The sequence below is a fragment of the Hipposideros armiger genome, unplaced genomic scaffold (assembly GCF_001890085.2).
Source record: "Hipposideros armiger isolate ML-2016 unplaced genomic scaffold, ASM189008v1 scaffold_529, whole genome shotgun sequence".
NCBI classification, from domain to species: Eukaryota; Metazoa; Chordata; class Mammalia; order Chiroptera; family Hipposideridae; genus Hipposideros; species Hipposideros armiger.
Genome location: NW_017731879.1, coordinates 899093 through 926816, shown reverse-complemented (window position 1 = coordinate 926816; position 27724 = coordinate 899093). Strand labels below are relative to the sequence as shown.

Here is a 27724-nt window from a genome sequence, read left to right as displayed (position 1 = left end):
GCAGCGATGATGGAACAGAAAAGCCAACTGTGCAAACATTCGCTTTTACTGTCACAAGGTAGAAAGGAAAAATGCCAAAAAGGAGAGCTTGGAAAAACAGCAAAAGAGCAACTATCCCCTGAAGAGAACATGAAATAAGACCCTACAGTGACCCCGCAAAGGAAATGGAAAGTAAGATCCAATCACCAACGGGTCAGAGAACACCTCTGTGTTTTGGGGTAATGATTACAAAGAAAAAAAAGGGCCCTGGGCATTGTGATATCCCAGAACTTCAGTTTGGGACTCCCTGGGTGGCGCATTCTATAATTCAATTAAACCCTTTGAAAGAACAAGATTTGTGTCTCCTAGAGTAACCCGATTCTCGCTGACAACTCCAAACTCACATAAAGTTCAAGAAAGCTCTGACAATAATCCTTGTATGTGGTTGATGGATTGTACTGCGTGGGACTTGAGAAGCCCACATGACACAAGAGGAAACTAAAACCAGTGACAAAACCGCCAAGAGGGATGATTTTGGGTACATTTTATTTATGGAAAATATAGATTTGGATGAATAGTTCTCCATTTAACTTTCTCCAGGGATGCCTTCTGCATCAAAGAGGAAATTATCAGCTCAAGCTTGTTAAATGGCATAAGCTATTACTGCTTCACAGCAGCCCATGGGACAAAAAGGGCGTGACACCCAGAGTTATCTCCCCCAAACAGAGAACAATGCTTTCTCTCTCAAAAAGCCAGCGATGGCTCTCCATTGCCTGCAGAGTCAAGTCCAAACACCTCTTCTGGCAAGCACCTTTCTCCAAGGCCTGGGCCTGAGCCGCTGGGGAAAACCTTCCCAGCCCCTCCTTGCTTGCATCTCTGCATATCCCCCCATGTGGTGACTCCCTGTGGAGACGGCACTTTGGGGCTAGTGGGGCTCTCAGTAAGAGGGGCTGAGGTAAGTCTGGGGAAGGTGTGTTGTCCTCAGGATGTTGGAGAACAAGGCCAGAAAGCCAGAGTAGAAGCTGAACCATGAAAGGGACTGGACAGCTGGGAGCGGGCCTAAGCCTAGTCATCAACCCAGAGATGAAGTGGACACTGAGGGGAGCAGGAATGAGGACAGGGAGAGTCGGTCACCAGATGGGGCTAGACTCTGCAACAATGGTTTCTGAAGTGGGCTGGGAAGACTGGCCATCTGTGGATGTTCTTGGCAGTCTACAAGAATTTTCACATTTTATGTTCTCGTGTCAATGAAAATCTTAGTCTATAGTAACATAAGTGTAACCTGGGTTGTCTGTATGAGCAGCCATAACCCAGTGTGGCCCTAAGATTCAGAGCACACATCTGCATCTAGACTGACAATCAGAAAAAAAAAAAAAGCCAAATGTCACCAGGAGAAGCTGCAGAAATGCAGGTCGAACAGTGGTTTGAATAAAGTAGTAGGATAACTGAGTAAGCACATGTGTACAGTGCCTGAGCCTGGTGTCAGGCTGAGGACACGAGAGCTGTGCTCATCATCTCTGTGAAGGCCAACTTCATTAGCAGGAGAGTGCTAGGAAACAGGCAGTAATGCAGGTTTCTAGTCTCATTTGCAGTCATAAATGGATTAAATACCTATTTAATTAATGTTTTAATAATGCCACAAATCCAGCTTTATCTTCATGAGAAGCAGGCATGTTAGCAGAGCAGTCAAGAGGCACCCCAAAAAGTGAGCGACTGAGGTGGGCTCCTGAGCAATGGTGGAATGAAGTCTGAGTATTCACTCCATGTTGGCAAACCTTAAAATTGGTAATGCCATTTCGGACAGCTAAGTTATATGAAACGAGGCATCATGTACACTGCAAGTTTTTAAGTCCAAATGCCAAAATAGGATAAATATGAAACTGACTATGAAGCTATACCTTTCTGCTGTTTAACCCAACAAGAGTGAACAGGTAGTTCCGTTTCAGGCAGAGACCATCATCACCCATCACATCAAAGTTCCACTATTAATTTGGATTGTATTGGTTTTGAAATTGGATATTGTTAACATTTTGGTCTTACGGTTATTTAGAAGTTATAAGAAGTAATGCAAATTCCTTATGTATATTTGTACATATTTCAATAATATTATAATAATACATTTTAAGTCAAAGAAAAAGAGGGATGTTGGGAACCACACAGCAGTTATAAGCACGGGCACTGGAGCCACACAGATCTGGGTTCCAGTTCTGGCTCCTCTCTCTCTTGGTATGTGACCTTGGGCACATTACCTCACCTACACCTCAGGTTTCCCTTTGTAAAATGGGGATAATAATAGTGCCCATATCATGGGTCAAATGAAATATTTATATTGCACTCAGTACAGTATCAAGATACACTGTAAAAGTCCAGTAAATGTTAGCTCTTGTTTAAAGGTTTCATTAGTGAAATGGACAAGGTCCAGGGATTAGGCGACTCAGTTTCCTTACCTGTAAAATGAGTTTATTAGTAGGATCTACTTTATATAATTAGTATGAAATTTCAAAAATATGTGTGTCTATGAATGAATAACTGAGCACAGAACCTGAACTTATAAAATGCTCAATAAATAGCTATTACTGTTATCAAAGAAATATCAGCATAACCTCTTCAGTCCCTCCTTTTTACTCTTTCACCTCAAAATACTCCTCAGCTGCACAGACCATGCCACACTCATGGTGTGCACACACTGGAGTGCATGAAAAGGGAGGTCTCAACACAAGGTTTGCCTCAGCTATTCTCTGTCTAACTGCACATCAGGGCTATCTCTGATTCTTTCTAAGAGAAAAGAAGTGTGATGACCTATCTATCTATCTATCTGTCCATCCATCCATCCATCCATCCATCCATCCATCCATCCATCCATCCGAGTGATCTAATGAGATACCAGACAAAATCAAGTTTCAAGCACTGTTTAGTGAGCAAATGACCTGGGATGAAGGGCCAGGGGACCTCCCAACAAAGCACCTCTCATATAGTAAAGACAGTCACATGCCCCCCTTCCCAACGCAAAGCAGCCAATAAGATTTATCAACATAAATAAATTGTATTTATCCCCACATTCTCCTCTATTTCAGGAGCCCCTGTAGCCTCTGTAGTTTGAGCCCAGGACCTCACACATATAGACAGCAATGCCAGTTTGACAAATTAAATAGCTATCAGAGAAGAAACAGAAATTCCAAGTCACACTGGAACTAGCAAAAGTTCTCTCTTCTGTAAAATGGATATGGCTGGAGACCTAGGCTAGAACTAAATGACTCTTAATTCTTCCCCTGCCCCCACCCTGACAGTGGTTTGGAGGGAGTTCTGAGCCCTTTCCCAGAACTGACACAAATCAAATATCAAGCAGAGATGCTTTCAAAAGGCACAGGTTGGAAGGGACACGGAACCTTTCAGCTTTCAAAGGAGAGTGGGTAGACCGAACTCTGGTTGGACACAAGGCACCCTTTTCTGCAGGAATCATCGAAGGCTCCACAGAGCAGGAAATGAATGGAGAACAGCAGCCCTCAATCAGAGACCCATGATTTTCAGGCCTCTGTGTTCCATGCAGGAGGCTCAGAGGTAATGTCACACCTGGGCCTCTGAACTGTCCTACTTGGTCACCTGGGAATGCCACCGAGAGAGCAGCGCACCCCGGCCCAATGAACCCCTCCCTGGCTCCTCAGACTCCCCAGGCTGGTTTCTATCAGGGTAGAGGCCACAGCTTAAAGATGCCCAGAGGGCCTGTGAGTCTGACCTATAGAGTATCATCACAGAGGCCTCTCATTCAGGTCTTGGACCTGCAAACATGGCATAGGAAGGGCCTGCCCACCAGCCATGGAGTTTGGTGGACTCCAGGGTGAAGCACTGCATGGGTCCCCACAACCCAGAAAGAGCATAACAGGACATCCCTGCTCAGCCTCAGTACACATGGACCCTAAAGGCCGGGTGCTGGGTGAGGGGGCTTGTTCACGCAGAGGGAATGCTTTTTCAGAGGAGACAGCAAAACAAACAAGGCACTGTCCATCGTTTCACCCCAGATATCTGCTAGGTTTTACATGTTCCTGGACCAGCAACTGGAAGGCAGTTCCTGAACAGCTTTTCCTCCAGAAGAGTCATTTGGAAATACAACAGAAAGCAAACGGTGCTATTTCGAAGTAACACTGCTCTTCACACAGCCACTCACACCTGTCCTAGGAGCATACATTTCACACAAATCATGTCACAAATAGGAGCTGCCACCATCCTGACACGAAGGAAGGCAAATGAAACTTCATGGCAGGATCACAGCAGGCCAACTGCTGCACGAAGGGACAGTGAGCAAGATTCATGAGTTAACATTTAAAAATAGACAGGAATGTACACAGGCACTTTTTATAAAGCAGGGAACAGAAAGGGAGCGCTTTTTTGAATATGTGTAAGGTAAACCTTGAAAATGGCTACCACTATTCTATTTCTTTAGTGGCTTTTCTCAGCAATTAATGCAGTACTCTGACAGTGATGGATACTCAGGTATCCTTGTCTGACAGAAAAGCCAAGGTCCCTATGTATGATTTGTCCAGGAGAATTTTTCCACTAGTTAATGATCTTCTCCCACCCTTGAAGTAGCTAGAACTTTTTAAATGCTGTCTATGGAGCTCTGAACGGATGTTCCAGAGAGGTAATTTATTAAGCTGGCCACTGGAGAAATGATTATGAAGCAGATTCTTAGCCCCCACACCCCCCATCCCAGTTATTCTCCTGTGTGACCCTAAGTTAGTAGCCAGCCCCAGACCAAAGTGCCTCTTCACTTACGTTTCCAAGCTTGCCATGATCTTAAAGAAGCCCTCACATGAGAAGGCCCCACTGCAGGAGGAAAGGGCTGATTCTCTCAGTGTAGGATCCCTGCTTCCAGCGAACAGTGGGCAGAGCACGCACACAGACACATGCCCACCAACATGTCCCTGGATTTTCATGGTTTAGCAATGGCGATCACCCTCTCGACCCTCTGCACAACCTCTCATAGGTGAGAAAACTGACTTAGACTTCACTACTTTGCCCAAGACCACCACGGGCGAGTGATGGGGCTTGGCTTACATCCACCACCGAGATCCTTCCCTGGATCTTGCCAGCTGCTGCCATGGCCACGCACACGCGTTCATATGTTTGGGGTGGGGTGCATGGCAAGTCCTCAGACACTGCCTTCAGTCTGAGCAACATAACATCACGTGGACAACACAACTGCATCTCTAACTCAACTGCAGTTCTGAGTTTCCAGTTCTTGAGCCATGATAACATACTGACTGTTTCAGGTGACTTGAAGAAAAAAAGAACCATTGCTGATTTGGCTTCCAATTCGATTTTTTCTACCCAATTATAATGAACATTTACCATTGTTGATAAGTTATTTTCTTGCAAAAAATGTGAATGTACTTAAGCCATTGAATTATACACTTAAAAGTTGTTGAAATGATGAATTTTATACACATTTTACCACAATATAAATTTTCTTTTCTTTCTAAAATACATGACATAGTAAGAAGACAATACTCTTCTGGGGAGTACATGAATTAAAACATATGCTTGAACAAATTTAGATTACATTAACCTCTAAACTGAGTTAAAGTTGCTTTTGCCCCAGTTACCTCTGACCTACTGGGCAATCATTGCTACAACCAGTGGACATTTCTCAGTCCTTGTCTTGCATCATTTGACACTCCCATCCGTGCCTTCCTTCGCTCCCTGGTTATCAGCCTCTTCTGACTTTCCACTCACCACTCAGGCTGTTCCTTCCCATCTCCCTCAACTGGTTCTTCTACCTCCACCCATTTGCTTCTCAGGTTACACAGTCTCTGGGTGACCTCAGCTATTCCACAGCCTTTAACTGCTACCTTTATGCTGAGGACACCCTGGACCCTGCTCCTGAACTTCTAATAGCCAATCACCTGCTAAACCAATCTCCGCAGACTGTGGTGCCCCTAGGGCACTACCAACTCATCATATCTGAAACTGAAGCTGCCTTCACCAAACATGTAAGAGGAAGGGAGTGGCCAGTAGCTTCAAAACCTATAGGATTTGGAATCAGAATGCCTGGGCTGCCTCCCTTGCCCCACCATTTGGAAGAAAACGTACCCAGCTGCCCCAGCTAATCACCTGGTCTTCCCCCTCCCTTCTCTTCATCCTTCAATCATCTAGGCTGTGGATTCCACCTCCTCCAAGTCTCTCCTTCCCTGTGGCCACAGCCTTTGTTCAGGCTCCTTTCCTTCCTCATCTAGGCACTGCAACAGCCTCCCAGCTTTGAGCTTGGCCTTCTTCCTTGGTCTGCTCTCCAGCACCATAGCCTGAGTGACACCCCCAAAACATGCATCTAGAGGTTTGTCTTTCTTGCTTGTGATCCTTCAGTAGCCTGGCACTGTCCTAAGGTTATGGAGGACAGAATCATTGTACGTTGTCCCAGCTTCCTTCCCAGGCTTTGCTATTCATGATTCATACTCTGGGCTCCAACCAGCTAATCATCCACAGTCCCAGAATGCATGAGGCTCCATCTGGCCCCTAATCACCCACAGTACTCCGAATGCACTAGGTTCCTTCAGTACCTAATCACCCATAGTACCCAGAATGCACTAGGCTCCTTTGGCCTCTGAGCACACACTGCAAATGGCAAACATCTACCCTGCTACAAAACTCATTGTTCAGGGGCCACTTTCTGACACTCTGTCCAACCACGGCCTACCCCCGCATCTTTACTCACTAAACTGAGTGTCCCGGAGGGCAGGAAGTTGTGTCTGCCTTTGTGTGCTCAGCATCTGAAAGTGACCTGGGAACTTGACTGGTAACTCAAGTCAACCAATCGTTGTTCCCCATGCACCTAGTAAGCCCTCAAATGTTTGCCAAGAAGATGAGCAAAGGATAAAGTAGTCTTGTGTTTCCATGAGAATCATCAAAAAACTTAAACTATCTGAAGCAGAGTTTATCTGGCATGACACAGAGTGACACAGTGGCTAACTATATCATTTGAGTTATATGATGGCTCTGCATCACTTGAGTTATATTTTTCTCTGTTCCCTCAGCCAAGATAACAGGGTTTTTTTATTTGTTTGTTTGTTTTTGCTAACAGAAGTCTTGGCAAACCAGTAATGATTTTACTTCCCACCAGATGTGTTTGGATGTTTTGAAGAAGCCTGGTCTTCCTTACTTGGTTTCAAGGTGACTGATATATTTCTTCTCTCTTTTATTTTGTTTCAAGCATGAAAAAAATAAAACAAAATAAAGTCAGTTCAATATTGCTCTCTTACTCCTCCTCAATCCTCTCTTCTAGTCAGTGCAGCTTTTAGCTTTATGCCCCATCCTGTCTTTCCAGGTGAAAAAAGGAAATTCCGTAGAGTATAACAGGATTCCTGGAATGGACCTGTGAGTCTACCAGGCAGAAGTGTGGTAAGAAAGGAGGCTGGAGTTACCAAGAAGGGGTCAGGAAGGGTGAATCTGCTGACATGAGGGTAGGGTCTGGAAACAGGGAGGCTGTTAACCACTGATCTTACCATATCACTTCATCTTTTCCCAGATCACTGTGGTAGACGGCACAGCAGCCTCACACAGGCACGGGTGGAAGTCCAACAACTCTAGTTATTGGTGTAGACTTGAGAAGGACACACTTTGGGGGCCAAGCACCCCTGGTTTCATGCCCCTGCTTCCTGGAGCTATGAAATCCTCAACACTGAAGGAGGCTTACTGGTTGAGTTTAGAATTCAACAGCCATGGAATTCTAAAACTGGAAGATATGAGGAGACCAGTGGTTTTCCATTTGGTTTTGTTGTTGTTGTTTTATTTTTACAGTAGTATTAAATATTATCATACAGAATCCATTTGTTTTTGTTTTCTATCCATTTTCCTCCACAAATGGTTCCAGGAAGGGATCTCATGGATCCATTGTCTCCAGTTTGAAAACCCATGCCCTGACTTTATACAGCAGAAGACAGAAGCTTAGAGATAAAGCAATTTGCCTCAGAGACAGAGTTGGTCCACCGTGGAGCTCACACAGTGAGCTCAGATATCCACACTTCCAGACCTTTCCACTTCCCCTTTTAGTGTCATAAACAGCTTTGTTTCAAAAGAAGTACTCACGCACCACTAAAAATCCAGTCTGGGAGAAACCTAGTCCCTAATTAAGGATACACACAGCTTTAATAACATTGTCCACTGTGTGGAAAAGGCATCCAAATACTCATGCTGTTTTCCCCCTGATTTTGACATAGGACTATCTTCACTGAATTCAAAACACCCAAAGAACTGTGCGTTTAGAAGCTTACTTACATACATGTAGGCAGTATACACATGTTTTCTTGCCTTTATTTCTGGACATAAGAAAAGTGGGTATATGGGTCTCAATGATGTCACACAGCCACTGACTCTGCCTCTGCCCTTATTCTTCCATTTTTAATGGGTAGACAAGGCACTATATCCTTACAAGCCTTCACAAGACATACAGGCATTTCATTTTTTTTTTTCAGAGAAAAATCTTGCTATAAATCCAGGTTTGGGCTAACATGTAAGTGGGAGAAGTTTAATAATTTTTATTTGAAGAGCTGCTACAACTTTGAGAGAAATTAGCTCTCAGTGGCATCTTTTGGTTCCCTGCTGGACAGCTCACCCCTCCAGTCTCAGACCAATGAGCAGCACTGCCCTTACTGATTGCCACACTGTCCCCGTCCTAGGGATTAAAACTCGATAACCAGGAGTTCTGCTATCACTTAACATTTCGTTGTTACTCCAGGAGCTTTGATTCCTCAGAGGTGTGACGAAGAGAAGATGGGGTGCTAAAGGACAAATGCTTCGGCACTTTTTTGCTTATACCTTTACTCCTTTGCTTTTCACAGTCTGTCTGCAGGGTTAATAACGTGCTTCCAGTGAAGAAAAAGACTGATGGAGAAACGTCAATCTGCTCTGATTTTTCAGCCCTGCCAGTCTGAACCTGGATAAAACTGAAATTCTTCTAAAGCTTTTAAAAGATATATTGGGTTGTCAGAAAAGTCATGATTTCGTTGCATTTTTGCAACGAAAAACATAGAAAAAAATATGTCATGACTTTTCCGACAACCACATATTTTATATATATATATATATATGTATATATATATATATATATGTATATAAGTTGTTTGTCAAAGGCTTTTGATAAACTGTGACTCATTCCCTTGGTGAAAAAGGTCTAGTCAGTAGAGCCGGTCCCACCAGAAAAACAGGGTATGGCTCCCAGGGCTTGCTGCCATTGGGAAGGCCCAGGTAGGTATCTGAAGATTGGAGGGGAAGGGGGGTAAAGGGGTGGAGGAGGGAGAGAAAGAGACCTATGCATTATGATGACCAAGTATGCATTCATATGAAACTTTCCCGTCACCCAGATGCAATGCAAATATTTGCTCCCCAGAGGAAGTGAAGGGCAATACAGTTGAAGTCACTTATACTTGACAGCAGCAATCTCCATTCTCCTAATTCCACAGCTCAACAATCTCCATTTTATTCATTCTACAGTTCATTAGCCCACTACATGGAGTCATTTGGTTCAGTCGATTTTTAAAAAATGTACAACACAGCTTTGATGTTTAATAACCCTCTAGACTGAATATGTTTCAAGGAATATTAGTTCAGAAAAACATCAAATTACAGAAATATATGCAATAGTGAGGAAGAAAAAGTCACCCTACAACAAACATATATTAGAAATTACTCAACTGCTTCATTGAGAGACTAAAGCCATGTTAGAAAGAGAACATCGCCCCACCCAGAGCTAACTCAAGATTTTTCTGAGTCTATTTACCAGTTAAGGCTTGGCTTCTAACTTTGCAAAGTAATCAGTAACTTAGTCACCTGTGAAATTTCTGGTCACTCCTTGATTATGTACAAAATTCATCCAATTATTTAGGCTGTCTGGATGTAAAGAGGGTTATTATAATGAGACTATGATGTGTTGAGAGAATTTTTCAAGATAATTGATAATTAGTCATTGTTTCTAGGCAAAAAACAAAACAAAAAAACAAAAAAATTGATGTTCATTTGCTCATAGTAACTAAAGTATGGTGTCTGCCAGCAAAAAAGTGTTATTTCAAATCACAGTGGGAGGTGAGTTGTTAATGACGGGGAGGAGGATCAAATGAGGAGAAAAACTAAGTCAAGTTTTATATTTAAAAAATACTTCTCTCCCACAGAACTTAATACATCAAACATCAAATCAAATTAAAAAGCAATAATCTCTCATTGGCCTCTTTTGAAGAAAGACACACCATAAACAATATTGTATTACCCTGCCTATGATGTTATGAATCCTAGTTGGAAAAAGAATTCGTACCACCACAAGTCATGTCTTTCTATTTTCAAAAGTGATTCTTTAGTTTTTGCTAATGTTTATTTATTTTCATAAATAGGGAAATGTGATCGATTGCTTCTTTTCTTGATCTGTGGTTCCCTGCCCCTCGCCCAGCTAAGATATCCTACCTTTTTTATTTATTTATTTTTTTCTGTCCAGAGGTAAAGGGGTACAATTAAGCCACTGATGTAGCCCAAGTGTACTTAATTATTTCAGAGTCTCCAGATGGCCTCAGAGGCAGGCAGGAAGCATGATTGCAGCTCCACACAAAACCTCTCGGCTTCCCTGTTCTAACTCTTGCCAATGTGCACACTGCTGTCATGTAAACACTCCTGGGGAAGATGCCAATAATCTCTACTTTACGTCCGAATTACACAGCCAGGTCTTTCTTTGGTGACTTGAAGGAAACAAAAGTTTAATGGAGAGAGTACTTAACTGGGATGTACCTTAGAAAAATACCAAAGCAAAAAAAAAACCAAACCTTAAGCAGCCTTGCACATAAAGCAGAAAACTTTCTCAAGTCAGCAGCATTTCTCAAAACTCAAAGTCCATCCTGATGGCAAGCCACACAAGAATCAGAATCTGCAAAAATCATTACTTTCCCTACTTACACTGCCAAGCACCTGCAAGACTAAGAAAAGAATGATATCCAGTTCTCTTTTGAGAAAGTACAGGCCTTTCCAGCAGATGCATTAAGTGAGATAAAAACCTTATGGTTGAAGGGGAAGAAAAAGTCAGGACCATTAAAAATGTATCTTCCAAATAATCAATGCCCAAAAGTTTTAAACTTTTCTTTAGAGTCAAGAAATAGTTCAACCCTGTGACCCAGATTATTAATTTCCTCTAAGCAAAACAAATTCTTAAGTGTTAACCAAGCACATGTAATACTTGTGTATAAAATGCTAGAAAGCACACTAATCTGGAAATTCAAAGTCATCTGTCCTATTGACCGGGACATTGTTTCTTAACTTCTCATCACCAGCCGCTGTCTTGATCCAGGACTGCCAGAGAAATGGGCTGTCCCAGCCGAGCACACACCCTTATGCTACCCCAATCCTATCTGCCCATTACAACTTTATTTCCTCTTTTTGAGTCCCCTTTGCCAAGCTTGGTTCTTCTGCCATCTCTCAATCAACATGCCCTTTTTTACATTGTTTAAGTATTATCTCAGTGAACTTCAAGTAGTCATTTATGTCCTTTTGCTTTATTTTAATTTTGCTATGCCAGATATTGTATTAACTCAGACAGTGGACCACTGGTTGATACTTGGAATTTTTCATTACAGTGGTATTTGTCATGACGTTTCATTTGTAATCCCAATCTAAGAAAACATAACTATTTATGCCCTACTTTATTTCAGAAAAAAAAAGTTAAAGGTTGCTTACACAGATACATACAATAAAATAACACTTAAATTATGGAGATAGGAAAATGAGACAAAGGAGAAATTCAAGTAGGAAAGTTCAGATGAAATTAGGAGAGAGGCCAGAATTTAAAGCTCAGCTTGTGAGGCTTATACACATGCTAGAGCAGATTCTAGGCTTTCTAAGCTTCCTAGCAGTCAATGAAAAGAGAGAGACTCACTTATATAATTAATTGGCTGAAATACTATGGCCTGCTGGTCAAATCCAGCCTACCGTCCGTTTGTGTAAATAAAGTTTTATTGGAACACAGCCACACCTAATCATTTACATATTATTTATGGCTGCTTTCACAGTACAATAGCAGAGTTGAATAGTTGTGACAGAGATCTGAAAAGCCTAAAATATTTATTACCTGACCATTCATAGAAAAAAAGTTTGCAGATGCCTGGGTGCCTATGAGATAAAAGCAAAGCAATGTCTGAGGGCAAGCACATTTCTTGTATGGCTCTGAAATGGAAGAGAACTTTCTACTATAAAGAGTTTACTGTATAATCTCCCCCAAAACACCCTTTGTTTCATTTTTTTTAATAGTAAATATAGCAACAGTTTTCCCAGGGCCAATGGCATGATATCACAACACAAGTCAGTAAAATGATTCTATGTGAAGCTGAAACGATGCAAGGCAGGGGAAATTCTCTCCTGGTCTGGCTTAATTCCAGGAGGGTCTGTGGAGGCGAGTGCCACTCTGTGCAGCCCTTTCCTACCCTTCTTCCTTATCAAAGGCAGACATGGCAAATGGAGCAAGGTATTCTATCCAGCTGAGCCTCAAAGTGTCCTCTAAAGTCCTCTCTGAGTTCCCTGGCAGTCTCAACCAATCATTAGCAGTTGGCATGCAAGATAAAACCGATAGGTCATCTTTGCTTTAAGGCAATTTTCCATTAACATTCTCTCCACTGAGTTTGATAAGCACTGGGGTGGTGAGGGTGAGATTATACTCTCTGCTAAATTCCTGAATCACAGCTATATTCTGTTTTGTCAACCAGCAGAACTGTCCTCGTTAATGGTCATCCACAAGGAAGCATCATATTGACATCCTCCTATGAGAACCAGGAGCCTCACAATGATGGCTGCCTAACGAGAAGGCCCCGTCACGCCAGCACGTATGCAGGGCAAGAGAGTGTCTGAGAGCAGGGCCTGGCATCTCCTTAAAACAGTTGCAGGAAACCTGGTCCTCTGCACAGACTGACAGAGAACGGCACAGGCATTTTGTCTGGAAACATTCAATCCCAATAACCATGTTGTTTGTTCAAAAAAACAAAACCTCCAAACAGCCATGACCTAGACCCACTGACCTTGAACACATATATTCCTAAAGAATACCACCAAGAAACAGGGTTCCAAAATAATGCAAATAAACTGGAAACAGTTCAATATTGTGAAGGAATGACAAAACTGCCGACTGGATTTAGAGAATACACCTGTAGCCTTTCTCTGCCCATTTCTTCTCTGTGGCTACAAAACTATGTTATGAATTGATTGTATTTCTATTCCATATAATAGGACAACAAAAATTCAGGTTATCTAAGTGTTTCCAAGTCTTTAATAAGCAAATTTAAGAGAATGAGAACTATTCTTATTTGATCTTACTGAAAATTGTTACTTAATCTATAACTGACTCCTACCTATGTTGTCAAAGGAAAGAAAAAAAAATTATAAATCATCTTATATTATTCCTAACTGTTCTTTCCACAAGGTGATTAAAAAGTATAAAACTAGAAAATAAGAAAACCTTCCTTCTCCTTATGAGTTTGTGGCTGTGTTCTAGAAAACACCAACTACAAAGAAATGAAACATAAGCATACTTGACAGGGGAGTTAATATGGCCAACAAATGTGATGGATTAGTGAAGGAAATTTTTCTTCACCTTAAAAAGAAAAAAATACTAACAAATATTGCCAATTACGCTTCCAGTACAAATGCTTAGGGTTCAAGTTCAGACCACTTACATGTAGGCACATGAGAATGTGGAAAATTTGGACTCTAGATAGCCTTACAGAAAAAAAATGAAGAAAAACTCTTAAAGAGTCAATCAAAACACTGAGCCCAGACCAAATAGTAGCAGGTACTTGGTAGGCTTTTCTGGAACCAAGTACAGGGATGCTCAGCTACATACTACATTTGGAAGTGTGCCAAATATCAACATAGAAAATTCTGGAGGAAAGCAAAAGTCCCTCCATATCAACTGTGGGCTGCTCCCTGCTTCTCCAAGCAGTTATGCAACCTCCATGTCCTTTGATGTTCCCTGAGACCAAGATGGAGATCAGGATAGAGTGGGTGTTAGATTACAGTACCTGAGAAAGCTTTTGCACAACAGTTGAGGCCATTAACGTTTGTGCTTCCAAAAGACTGCCACCCCAAACCACCAGCATGCAGAGCACCCTCCCAGAACCTCAGAGGCAGCAGCAATACTTTTGCTAATTTCTTCAACACTAGTTGTGAAGGCTCCTACTTACGTAGTGCATACAAGGTGAGAATTATTCCAGCCAGGCAAAATCCTTCAAAGAACCTGAGCGTGCTGAACATTGTCACATTCACTGACAGTGCCACGGTCAGTCCAAAGATCAGAATGAAGATGATGGAACACAGCAGCACAGGCCGCCGGCCGACCCTGCATATGGAGAGAGAAAAAGTTAGGAGTCATCATTAAACAGGGCTGTGATGCTAGATGCTGAAACCCACCCTCCAGTAGGCGCGCAACAGATGTTGAAAGAGTACTGGACTATAAGTGTTCATACAATCGAGACTCACTTTGGTAGGTCTAGGGATAGAAAGGCCCTCAGGGGAAATATGGCCCAACCCCCCTTGTTTTATAGATAAAGGGGCATAGATTAAATGGGCTACTGCATAATAGAATTGAGACAGGAACCCAGTTCCTGTTGGCAAGTCTATTTCTGAGTATACAGGAGGATAATTCAAGGCAAGAGTAATAAAATCAATAACAACTCCCCAAACATAAACCTTAACACACCCAGCAAAAAATGTCTTGAGAAATCCCTGACCTTTGGAATTAGCTCCAAAATCAACACAGGCACTGAGTGAAGCACTTCATTTCCTTTGTCAGGGCTGGTAACTAGTCAGGTACCTGACCTCACATGCAGCCTGTCAGAACCAGGGCCAAGCCAGCTGCCGATTTGTTTCAACTATATGATGAGAAGCCATTTTTAAGGGATCACCTACTAAACTAAGATAGTGCAAACTTTAAATTATGGGTGTGGACCTGAAAGTGAAGGTCACCAGCCAGCAAGGGGTTGGACGGAGCTCAGTCCACTGTGTTTCTGGAAAAAGCAGTGCACAGACTAGGCTGGCAGATTATACGGTGGTGCAAGGTTAGCTACCACTGTGGGATGATATGCCTCTAGGTGTGGCTGGGGGTGGGGAGCGGTCCATGGGATTGGAAAGTCACTAGTTCTCCATCCTTCCCTTGCTCGCCTTCCAGATTTTTAATCGTCAACTTGTTAGGGGGAAAATACCTTCGACGTACCAATTAACATAGCACAGCCAGCTTGAACTACAATAGAAAAGCTCACAGAGAAATTGGAGCAGTGAACTCTATTTCCCAAAGGAAGAAAATCCGTGCCTGGAACCTCAAATACCCAAAGGGTAGCCAAATGGCTTGAACTCACCTAGACATACTATGACAAGACATCTACATAAAAACAAAACACCCAGAAAAGGCAAATTGAGAGAAACAGAAAGTAGATTCATGGCTGCCCAGGGCTGGGGGTGAGAATGAGGAGTGACTGTAGATGGGCACGAGATTCCTTTTAGGGGGACGGAAATGTTATAAACTTAGAGTATGGTGATGGTAGTGTAACTCTGTAAACATACTAAAACTCATTGAATTGTGCACTTAAAACGGGTGAGCTTTATGGTATGTAAATCATCTCTCAATAAAGCTGTTAAAAAAAAAAGCATGCCTACTAACACATGGCTTTGCCCTATGAAGGAGATATATGCAATTTCAAGAAAATTTGGGGGAGGGACCCACAAGACACAATTTCATTCAGAATTTCTTAGGCTTCTAACATTCCCCATAGTCATGTTGGGTTTAGTGAAATGAGGCCAAGCAATGAGATCAGTGCCAACATAAGTCAACAGTCTGGTCGGAGATTTTAGCCATTACTTCCCTTGACTGGGGCTGGGGTCATTAAGCCCTTATCAGAAAAGACTATAGGTAATTTTGCCCAAACCTAACAAATTTATAGAAATAAATTTAAAATATTGCTTAGTTCATCTCCTAATATGAGGGAAAAGAAAATCTAACGTCCATTTTTATTTCCCTTTCAGTCCCTTGTCTGTAAAATGGGGGTACCCGTCCTACTTCAGTGCTGTTGAGATAATGAGAGATGATGGACATAATTACAGTGCCTGACACAGAGCAAACAGTTAAATGCTGCGGCTCTTACGATTCCTTCCTGCATGTCTACATCCCTGATGCCCACCAATCATAGTCTCACCTGCACTGATACTTTAGAAAAGATCCTTGATTTTTTTCAACTTGTAGAAACTATTCTAAATGTCTCCCTCCCAAGTGGTTGCTAAATCAGTAAGTAAAAATTATTATTAGGAACTGTGGAGCAAATATGGTCTTCAAAGAGCACCCCGGCCTTGAATCCAGGCTCACCACTTATGAACTTCGTGATCTTGATAAAGATCATACTTGTCCAAACGAACCTCGTGTTTTCATTAGGAACAGCCAGTCAATGCCGACCTAATGGGGTTGTTGTCAGGTACAGGTAAGTGCAAGTGATTTAGCAAGCATTTAACCAACGTTAGTTATAACTACTGGGGTTTTAGTGTGAACTGGCTCCCCCCAGAGCACAATTCCCTCAGAGATGACTGATAAATACACACTCCTAAATCTGTAACGCAAAGGGCTTTCTAAGTTAGGCTCTGTGGTGGGCAGGATAATGGCCCTCAAGGATGTCCCAGCCCTAATTATCAGAACCTGTGAATATGTCTCCTTTCATGGCAAAAGGGGCTCTGCAGATGCGATTAAGGTTAAGGACCTTGAGATGAGGTGATTATCCAGGTGGGTCCAATTTAATCACATGGACAATCTCTCCTGGCTGCAGGGAACCAGACAGACGGCAGCGTCAGAAGGACCTGACTGACCTTCGCTAACTCTGAAGCTAGAAGAGGAGCCACGAGCCAAGGAATGCAGGCAGCCTCTAGAAGCAGGAAAGGCAAAGATACGGATCCTCTCCTAGAGCCTCCAGAAAGCGGTACAACTGCCGGCACCTTGGTTTTAGCCTAGTATGAACTATGGAACTGTAAGGTAATTTGTTTAAGCCACCAAGTGTGTGGTAATTGGTTACAGCAGCCACAGAGAAGTAATACAGGATCTCAACAGGAAACAGATGTCCCACTCAAATGAAGTAGTTCGAGGAGATTTTAATAAAGGGTTTATTTACAAAAGGGTAGGCAAGCTTTGAGAGAAACCTTGGGGCTATTAACAGCAGGAGGCTTGCAGGTAGGGTGGTCATGGAACCGAGAGACAGAGGCTGTGTGCGGAGGGGCCTGAGGGAAGCAGTCAGCCCTTGGCAGCCCTACAGAGACCACGCTGGGGATTAAATGCCTCCTCCTCACTCTCCTCTCTCCCTCAGATCTCCAGCTGGTGCTCCCTCCTCCCAGCCAGGCTCCGCCAGGAGCTAGAGGGCAAGGGGTGCTCCAGGGCAGCCCAAGAGGGCCAGCCTCCTAGGGCCGGCTGAAGAAGGGTGCAGAGGGCTCCTGGAGAGAGAAATGCAGGACATCTGGCAAAAGAATCAACGATGGAGGGGAAGGGTGGAGGGTCTTCTGGTGAGAGCCACTGGCAGGGCCGTTCCCTCCATACATCTAAACAAACACATTATATGACAACACATAATGTCTATCCCCCGCCAAATGTGTGTGGACAACAGTACCTTTTTAAAGAAAAAAAGTGTACTACTTAAGTTTTATTATATGCTGACTGCAGTCTTAGAGAGCTTAACCCATGACTTGATCAACTTCCCTATGCAGCCATGAAACGGGTGCCAACAGCTGTGAAATCTGGAGTTTCCTCTAAGTGTGTTCATTTCCCTTTAAGCAAGGCTCTAGCAGGGAGTAAAATGCCAAAAATAAATAAGGGGTGGAAAACACCAAATTTTCAAACTGGAACTGAGGCCCACTCAAAATGCTCAAAAAGCCACAACATAAAAGCATTCTGCATTGACTCTCTGGGCACCCACGCCCACCCACCACGGACCTTTGGAAAAGTGGCAGCTGAGAAGTGAATCTGCAACGGCAGACTCTGGTTACTCATGAAGGAAGACCCCAAACTCTTCTGTTTGTTGTCCCCAGGCCTGGTGAGATCAGGGAGGCCAAACGGTATGTATGTATAAGAAGAATTGACAAAACAACCTCCAAGCAATTTAAAGCCCGTTACAGGCTGATATTAATAGAAGTACATTTTGCTTACCCTATTAAATCATTGAACAAGGACACTAAAGCCTCAGTCAAGTCTGTGTTTTTTAGGGAGAAGTGACGTGGATTATATTAGTATATCTTCCTATTTCAATGCAGATTTCTGGGAAACAAAAGTCCTTGTGGTTAAAATATTGGGATTAGAGTATCTTTTAGATCAGTACAGCTTACTCTGAAAACCTTTATAAGCTCAAGTATTTGGTTAAAAACAAAAACAAAAGACCCTGCATTCCCTCCCGCTCCCCCACCCCTCACCCCAAAAAAACAAACTCAGGGAGGTTTCCAGAGGTCCTGTACAGCCCCTCTGTTCCTGTCCCCAGGAAATGCGTCCTTATGAAGCATTTACAAATGATGACTAAGCAAATCATGACAGGAAATCACACTACATGTTAATGCAAGGAACTGCCAAACAGGTGCTAGCTTTTGGAAAGAAATTTCCAGAACTTGAAAGTGGTGTCAGAACTCCTCCGGGCTCTACCTGCTGCTCTGTCCTCCCAGGCTCCTGCTGGAGTGCCTCAGCCAGCTTCCTCAGCTAAGCAGGGCACAGCGGGCATCATGAGTGAAGCCACAGGCAGAGGAGTTTGCTCTGTATCACTCTTGGCCCTTATTATGTCACTGGGTCCAAGATGTACATCCTTATTCACAAAAAAATTTCCTTTAAAGATAAAAGAATGTCAAGGGGGAAGAGCTAACCATTGCCTCTCTCCTTAGTCAGTCCCATTACCTGAAAATCCTGTCAACATCGAGCAATTGCCTCCCTGCTCACATGTGTCACCGCTGCTGCCCTTGTGACCGCAGAATGCCTTAAATAAAAGTGTTGTGGCACACTTGGGAAGAGGCAGGCTCTGAAGCCACGGGGCTGCGTTTCAAATCCTGGCTCTCCAACATAAAAGCTAAGTGAACTTGGGGATTTTACTTAAACTTTTGTGCTTCTGTGTTTTTCACTCTAAGACAGAGATAGTAATAGTACCTCCCTAACGAGTGCTGTGAGGATGGGATATTTTCATGTATGGAAATATTTAGCACAGTGCCTGGCAACAGTAACCAGTCAGTAAGTGTCAGCTGCTAATACTGTTGCTGTTACCATCACCGTCTCTGCTGCCACGTCCCCCTCCCCACTCCATCTTACCAACCTCATCATTTCATCTTGAATCACACACTTTGCTCCAGACACTCAGACCTCTTCACCCACCCAAGTAAAGCACATTCATCCTCACCTCTGGTCACCACCCTTCCTCTGGCTGCAATACTCATCCACTATCCAAATGCTGTCTGCTTTTCAAGGTCCAGCAGCCCATGGACCCTACAGAGGCATTTCCTGGCCAAGTCAACTACAAGGACTATCTGTCTCTCTCTAAAATCTGTGTGACATCGGCACTACCCTACCCATTAAGTTCACATGGGCCAAGAGTCTCTAGGTCCTCCTCTCCCCATTTTTCTGATGCATCTCGTACAAAACCCTCAGGGCCCAGCCCAGAAAGCCCTGAACCCATATCCTCAGGCTTTCCTAACTTAACACTGTCAGGAGGGGATAGGGCTACAAGATGCTGGCTGCTTTTGCTAGATTCTAGCCGCTAGAGAACTGCAGTGAATTTAAATTCTCACTTCAAAAGGGTCTGTTATGTGTACTGGCCAATTATTTTTGTTCTGAATTCTCCAGGTGACAGCTTTGGCCTACTGTTCTGGCACCAACAGCAGGGCAGAGAAAAGACTCAGGAACAGTAGCTAACACTGACCACTCCTCTTTAGCCAGCAAAGGCTTGCTGGGGCTTCCAAAGGGTCGTGCGGCAGGCATGTTGGTACTCACCAGTCAGCAATGCATCCAGTTATTAGGTAGCCAAAGATTAATCCAACCAGTAAGGAGAACTTAGCGATATGGACCTTCCAGGCATTATCACACACAAGATCCCACTAGAGAGGGGCAAATAGAAAATAAATCAGAGAGAAACATACACAGATGCCAGTTGTAGTCAATCATAAGGGCAATACAATAACTGTGGTAAGGATCATGACACCATTTGCAGAGCTACGTCATGCATACCATTAAGGGTCTCTTCAACGTTTTTGAAAATCCAACAATGAGAAATATAATTTGCTCACAGAGGCAGTGTAATGTTTTAGTCCAGGACAGGTTATAAAAGTCTGCATAGAGTACTCCCATGAAATCTGGGATGTGTGTTCCTTTTGTCTCAGCTACCACAGGGAAGGTAACCCGAGGGAAAGGGAGCAGCCTTCTCACTGGGCAGAGCTGTCACATGGCCTAGGAGACGGGCAGGCCCTGCCAACTTTTTGCACCAGGTATCACAATGACATGAGGAAATTAAAAGCATTTTTTGTGTTTCCATCCCCAAAACTCCCTAAACTTTATAAGAGGGTTAATGGCAAATGTCGAAATGTCAACTTTCAGCATTTGCGTTATTTTCCTTGTAAAGATCCCTGTGTTTTCCCATATTCCACTCTAAAGCTCTTTGCTCCACTTGGACAGAAAGACAACATTTAGACTATTTTTGCAATTAAGTTTTATTATTTAATAAACAAATGAAAATAACCCTCCATTTCTTCTTTTCTCTTTCTGCAGGAGCAGGAGAGGAAGCCATGTTTATTCCCTTAAAGTGATATGGGTCCAAGTGGACACATGTGTGGGCACAGCACCTGATCCACAAACAGCTGAATGACATCTGGGTTCCAGGGGCAAAAGAACAGGGTCTCTGCTGGTGACACTATAAACACAGAAACACTGCAGTCCTTCCCCCCGCCCCATGTCATCCCATCAGTGCTAAAGATGCCCTCCTTTTGGTGGAAAGAAGTAGCTAAAGTTTCCAGTTCTGGGAAGCTTTCGTCACTCCTGGTCAGTGGAGATGGAGAGGCACGAGTGGAGAAAACCGCTGGAGAGATGCACGATGAGGCAGGGGAGTGGGGAATGTCATAACAGAAGGCGTTCTGGAAGCAGAAACAGGATTTGCGGGGTGGGCACGAGCTATATGGAAGGCTCTGGGCTGAGACCTGGTCTTAGCTTTGTCTTCTTCCATATCCCTCCCTTGTCTGTCCATCTTGAGACTCAGAGTGCAATGCAGGGGATCCTTAAAGGGCACTGTAAGCTCAGGTCCACCCTCCCCCCACCATTTCCAAATTTCCAGAAAGCCTGATGGAGGTTAGCTGTGGGTCTCAGCTTCTGTGGGCTTTGGGAAAAGCTGAACTTCTGGATGAGTCATTGCTGAGTAAGGCACCAGGCCCAGACAGCAGGGAGGAAGCTGCCTGTCACACCGTTCCCTGGACTCTTTGGGACACACACATGCTCACCGATGCTGCCAAGGTATGTTTGACTTTTCAGAGACCTGGGGAGAGTGACTAACTCCTCTCCCCCATTGGCTTCCAGAGTGATGGCCACACTAGGCTCAGGAAAACAGGGAATGCAAGCACAGGCTGCACACAGCTTCGTCAACAGGGGATAGTTTGGGGTTTGTTCTTATCCAGGTTTATTCACGTGTCTGGGGAGCAGGGCCCTGCTAGTCGCACAGAATCTTATCAGTAAGAACTCAGATACAGAAGCTATTGAAATGGGTAACTTCCTCCTAGGTCTAGCCCAGTGGTCCTCAAGGTGTGCTCTAGGGACCAGCAGCACCAGTATCTCCCGGGAATGTGTCAGAGACGCAGATTCTTGGGCCCGACCCAGACTGAGATCTTCCCGAGTGAAGTTTAACAAGCCCTCCAGATGATGCTGACGCCTGCTCAAGTCTGAGAACCACTGGCCGGCTCTGCCATGCCATCTCCCTGCCATTCTGAAGATGATGAATGAGCTTTGCAGCCCTGGTGTAGGGTTCAAACAATCAACTCCCAAGGGAAGCGTGCTACCAAACACTGCATGAATCATACACGGTAGCAGTGGCTAACTGTTCTTAGTGCAAATACAGAATTGTAAAACCAGATTATGAGTTAAGTGGGCTCTTGATAGCAAGGCTGGAAAACCAAGATTCATGGATATATTGTTTCTAGGAGAAAATTCATTTTTAATAATGAACATCTTTCAAGGTGCAACCTATGTCTAGCTTCAGGAATGTGGGCTCTGCCTGTAATGTGAATTACAGCATCATAACTAACAGTGTGTGTACATTCTGCTTTCCCAGCTGGATTTATATATTGAGGCCATGTCTGAATGGTTTTCTCTCCCCTCTGCCCAGCACTGGAAGCTGCCCACAAAGGAATCGAATCCAAGAGTTAAGAGCTACATCTGTAGGCACACCTGGCTAATGTGCGAGAGGAGTTGCTTACAACACCTGGAGTCATTAACATCCCAACCACGCCACACCTTCCTACACCTCAGCCTGGCACATTCTTGGCAAGAGCAGGGCACACCCGGTCCCAGGTTCTGCTGAGGAGGACAGCACCAGTTTGTTGGCTGTGGGGCAGAGAATCATTCACTCAGGCCTCCACTCAGACTTCCTACTAATGAGTTTACCCAAGGTTAAGTGATGCAAAGGAGCACATAATACTTATATTAGATGGCCAGGAAACAAAGGAGGTTTTAATAAAAGCATTCAGGGAGGTGGGGGAAACTGCCAAAACTGTTGTGAGCTTAGTCACCTAAATAATAACTCTACCTGGCCTTGGGTAGCCATGACCCAATTTCGTTGCTACCTAATAAGATGTTCAACGGCCACCTCAATGCAACCTCTATCAATTAACAACACTGGAGTGGAAAATTAAAACCGTTGAGAAAGACAGAACCACTTCCATAGCCAGTAAGAAAAGAAAGCTTGGTTAGAAGAGTCTGCAGGCATTGCTGTTCTCAGCCTGGGGGCGGGGGTCACAGAATCCAGGACCTGCTGCACCAACCCCGTCAATTAGGCACAAATGTAGACAGTGTCTCTCAGTAAACAAGCAAACTGACTCTGGCCCTACCAGGTTCCCCAGAATTGGCCTGTCACAACATTCTTGAGAGCTGCAGGCCCACCCTGAGAATGTTGGACAAACTGGGTGGGGTGAGGTTGGTGGCACCATTGCGATAACATCCCTTGTTTGCTTTCTACTTCTGTACTGACAAAAATGTATTGGGGAAAAAAAATATGTTCAGATGTAATATTATCTTCAAAAGAATCTCAGAAGTATGAGGAAGCTTTGAGATCACCTTGTTCTAGAAATTTGTTTGCTTTGCTATGGCAATTGGTCATTTCACTAAGCAAAGGCTAAGAGACTTTAAAAAAATCTAAACCATGCGAAACCAGGACTTAATGTATGGGTTTTGTCTCTGACATTGCCCTTGTCAACTCCCTTTTCTCACTAACCCCCCCGGGGCCCACCCCATCAAATCAGTCACCACTTCCAGAAGATTCTCCCTTTCATCTCCACTATGGACAGCCTGATTTATGGGAACCTGGTAGGGGTTCACTCCCCATCCTTCTGGTGTGTGGGCTGGAAGGCTAAAAAACAAAAAAAAACCCACTTGCAGATTCCCTTACAGCTAAGGCTTCAAATGTGGTTTAGGTTCTGCCAATCAGCTGCACACCCCAAAATAACTTCCAGTGTACAACCTAGTTCTAATTTTTGGGATGACTTGATTTAGGAAGAGTGTGAAGCGGGGAGTAAGTGGGGCACCTGCTTTGCTGGTCAGATCTGGCAGGGCTTGGTCTGGAGGTGATCCTGGAGCCAGCGGTTAGACAGTGACCTATTGACTCCCCAGCCTCCTGCCTGGGGAGCTGCTCTAGGAACCCTTCCGGAGGCCCAGGCTTCAGCCCCTCCTACAATTTAGTGAGCGCTGTTTCCCTGTCTTCAATCCCTAGCTCCTTAAATACCTAGAGTGGTTTCTGGTGTCTGCAAATTGAACCCTATTCCCTGATTACGTTTCCTTGGGATGGAGTTTGCAGGAGAACAGGATGGAGGCCATGCCACCATCCTCCCTTCATGAGCTAATGTAAGAGTCTCCATGCATTAACTCTGGCCTTCCTCAAATCCATTCCCTACAGAACAATAAAAACAATCCTCTAATTAGGCATATAAACACTTCATCAGCAGTTCTAACAAGATCATAAAAGTGTTAAAGTCATGACCTGTTTCTTTCTGTGCCATTGTTCTAAGACCAGGGCCATGTGATGCTGGTGAGCCATGACTAAATGGTGACAAAATTGACCCTAAAAAGTGTTCTCAATTTCAGTTGCACATTTCATTAAAATAAAAATGGGGTGGGGTGATGGGGGGGGCCGGTGGCCAATTAGCTCAGGTGGTTAGAGTGCAGGCTCTTAACACCAAGGTTGCCGGCTCAATTCCCACATGGGCCAGTGAGCTGCGCCCTCCACAACTACATTGAAAGACAACAGCTTGACTTGGAGCTGAGCTACCAGTGGGCGGCCAGTTGGTTCAGTTGGTTAGAGTGCAGTGCTCATAACGCCAAGGTTGCCGGTTCAATTCCCACATGGACCAGTGATTCCCACATGGGCCAGTGAGCTGCACCTTCCACAACTAGATTGAAAACAATGACTTGACTTGGAGCTGATGGGTCTTGGAAAAAACACACTGTTCCCCCAGTGAAGTTTAAAAAAAAAAAAAAGGCAGAGGTTACAGAAAACCTGGTAGACTTTTTTCTACCAATACATTTTTAAGGAGAAACTAAAAGAAAAGAAATAAGTTTATATTACTTTCAAAGGAATAATCTAATTGCTTGGCATGCCAGAGTAAAAAATATTCACCCAGGAAACTAAATGAAATTTCTAAAGGACATGGAAAATAAATGGGAGGTAAAGAAAACAATCTTATTTTCAGCAATAATGAATACAATAAGTAAACTGTAAAACAAGAACATAAAAAGGAAGGAACAGGGACCGGCTGAATGGCTCAGTTGGTTAAGAGCTTGTTCAAGAGTGCGAGCTCTGAGCAAAGGGTCACCAGTTCGATTCCCACATGGGCCAGTGAGCTGTGCCCGAGCTGAGCTGCCACTGAGCTGCCAACAGGTGGCAGGATGGCTCAGGTGGTGAGAGCACATGCTCCTAACAACAAGGCTGCCTGTTCGAGATGGTGGGCTATGCCCGCCCGCAACTAAAGACTGAACTTGGCACCTTGAGCTGAGCTGCTGCCCAGATGGCTCAGTGGATAGAGTGTGTGCTCTTTTTTTTAAAAGATTTTTTTATTGGAGAATTGGGGGAGCGGAGCAGTGTTGGGGAATTGGGGAAGGAGAACAGCCAAGTTGTTGTCCTTTTGCTCTTCAGTCTAGTTGTGGAGGATGTCGCTTCACTGGCCCATGTTGGTATTATGATCACTGCACTCTTCCCGGCAGAGGCAGTCGGTTGCTGGCCATTGATTGCCGTTCACAGTGGCTCATGGCTGCTCACGGCAACTCTCGCCAGCTGCTGCCACTAACGCTGGCTGCCGGCCACTCGTGGTAACTCAGGGCAGCACACTGCAGCCTATGCCATCGCCAGCCAATCACCGCAGCCCAGCTCCAGGTCGAACTGTTGTTTGCCATCTTAGCTGTAGAGGGCGCAGCTTACTGGCACATGTGGGAATCAAGTCAGCAGCCTAGTTGTTTAGAGCTTGTGCTCTTACCAACTGAGCCACTCGGCCAGCCAGAGCATGCGCTCGTAACAATGAGGCTGCTGGTTTGATTCCCACATGGGATGGTGGCTACCTCCCCCACAACTAATTGAACACAGCACCTTGAGCTGAGTGGCATGACTGGACTTGGAGCTGAGCTTGCTGCGCCCTCCACAAGTAGGATTGAAAGACAAAAACTTGGCTGTTCCCCTCCCCCCAATTCCCCAACACTGTTCCCCTCCCCCAATTCCTCAACACTGCTCCCCTCCCCCAATTCCTCAACACTGTTCCCCTCCCCCAATTCCCCAATAAAATCTTAAAAGAAAAAAGGAAGGAACATAAAAACATAAGTGAACAAAAGACAAAGGACATTAAAAACATTGGAAGAAAACAGATTACTTATGCAATTTTGAAGTGGAGATGGAATCCCAAACAATAAAAACTAAGGGGAAAAACTACGTAAGGAAGACTGATAGATTTTATAAGAGTTTAACTGTTACTACTTAATTATTATTCATTTTAGTTATTTAAAAACTTTCATGCATCAAAAATAACATAAACAAAATTATAAAGACACAAATTTGTAAAATATATTTAGGGATCAGAATATGCCACCCAAAAGATGCACTTGAGCATAAGAATGATTTTCAGCTGGAAGCAAATGAGAGTCAAAGACCAGAGTGCTAACCATTACACCATGGGACCTGCTGCAAATGAGAATCAACAAAGGCAGAAAGAAGCCTTCTCAGAGCTTCCATTATCTGACTAAAAGCAGAAGTTTCTGAGAAATGAGGGCTGCCATAACTCCCCTCTCCTGGGGAAAGTTTTATGGCCATGAAAAAGACGGAAAGTCAGCACTGAGATGGGTCTGAAAACAAACCTTACTAAAATGACTATTATTTTCCATTATTCCCCCATATATTTATCTTCTGAAGTTTGCTGCCCCTCAAAGCCTAAGTGCCTTTTCCTTTGACTTGTCACTTCTCTACATATTTATTGTTCTTTTGTTAAGATGCTACATAAGCCCAAGTTCTAACCATCCCTTTGAGTTACTCATCACATGTCAATAAACTCTGGTTTTCTCTTGTTAATCTGTTTTTGTCAGTCTAATTTCCAGGGCCACAGCCACAGAACCTAGGCGGGTAGAGGAAAACATTTTTTTTTGTTTTATGTCCCCTACAATATTCACAGAGTTAATATCCTTAATATTTAATAAGTATTTACATAACAATATAGACTAATATTCCAACTAGAAGTAAGTAAAGCACCCAGACAATTAACAAAATGTGAAACAAATGGTTAAAAAACACTTGGGAAATGCCTGATTCCACTAATGAAAATCAAAGTTCAATATTTTGTTTTCCAAAAAAATGTTTTTTAATTTCCCAAAGATGCAAGACAAAAAAAAGGTACAAACCTGTGCTTGAAGTATAAACTAGGCACTGTGTTTTTGGAAAGCAATTTGGCAATATGTATCACATTACTTTAAATAGTGTACACTCTTTATTCCAGGAATTCCCTTTCATGGAACTTTCCCCAGGGAAATTACCAGAGATGCCCACAGTGCAATGATGTTGATTGGTGGTAACTTACAAGAGAAAAAAAAATGGGAACTTGAGTAAATGTCCAACAATGCTATGCAGTCATTAAAATTTTGGTTTTGAAAACTAATGAAGGAGAAAAATGCTCATGATATAATGATATGAGAAAGCCTCATAATAAAACAGCAGTGAATAAAAGAGATGTTTATGCATGAAGTGGGAATCACAAGACAACATTCCAAAATATTCGAAGTGATTATCTCTGGAGGCTGAATGAATTAAGACTGAGTTTTATTTTCAGTTTTATGCTTTTCTTGACTTTTTCAAACTTTCCACAATTAATCTATAAACCTTATAATGACAGAATATAGGCAAATATAATGTAAACTCCCACGGTGGTAGATGGAAGTGATGGTGGCAAGGGTAAGACAAAATCATTAAAAATAACAATAATAATAACAACCAAGAGCCTTCTCATCTTTTCAGAAATATGCACTTTGACG

The 27724-nt window shown here is 43.5% G+C and overlaps 1 protein-coding gene across 2 annotated transcripts in view; it reads right to left on the bottom strand.

Moving 5' to 3' along the window:
• SLC22A23 (solute carrier family 22 member 23) overlaps positions 1-27724 on the bottom strand; it is a 195883-nt gene that overhangs the window by 137308 nt on the left and 30851 nt on the right. For both annotated transcript variants that reach the window (XM_019668498.1, XM_019668499.1), the window contains exons 2-3: positions 19967-20070; positions 14169-14323 (exon numbers count right to left, since the gene is read on the bottom strand). In XM_019668498.1, coding sequence (XP_019524043.1) covers positions 14169-14323; positions 19967-20070 — 259 coding nt within the window. The remainder of the gene's footprint in view (positions 1-14168; positions 14324-19966; positions 20071-27724) is intronic.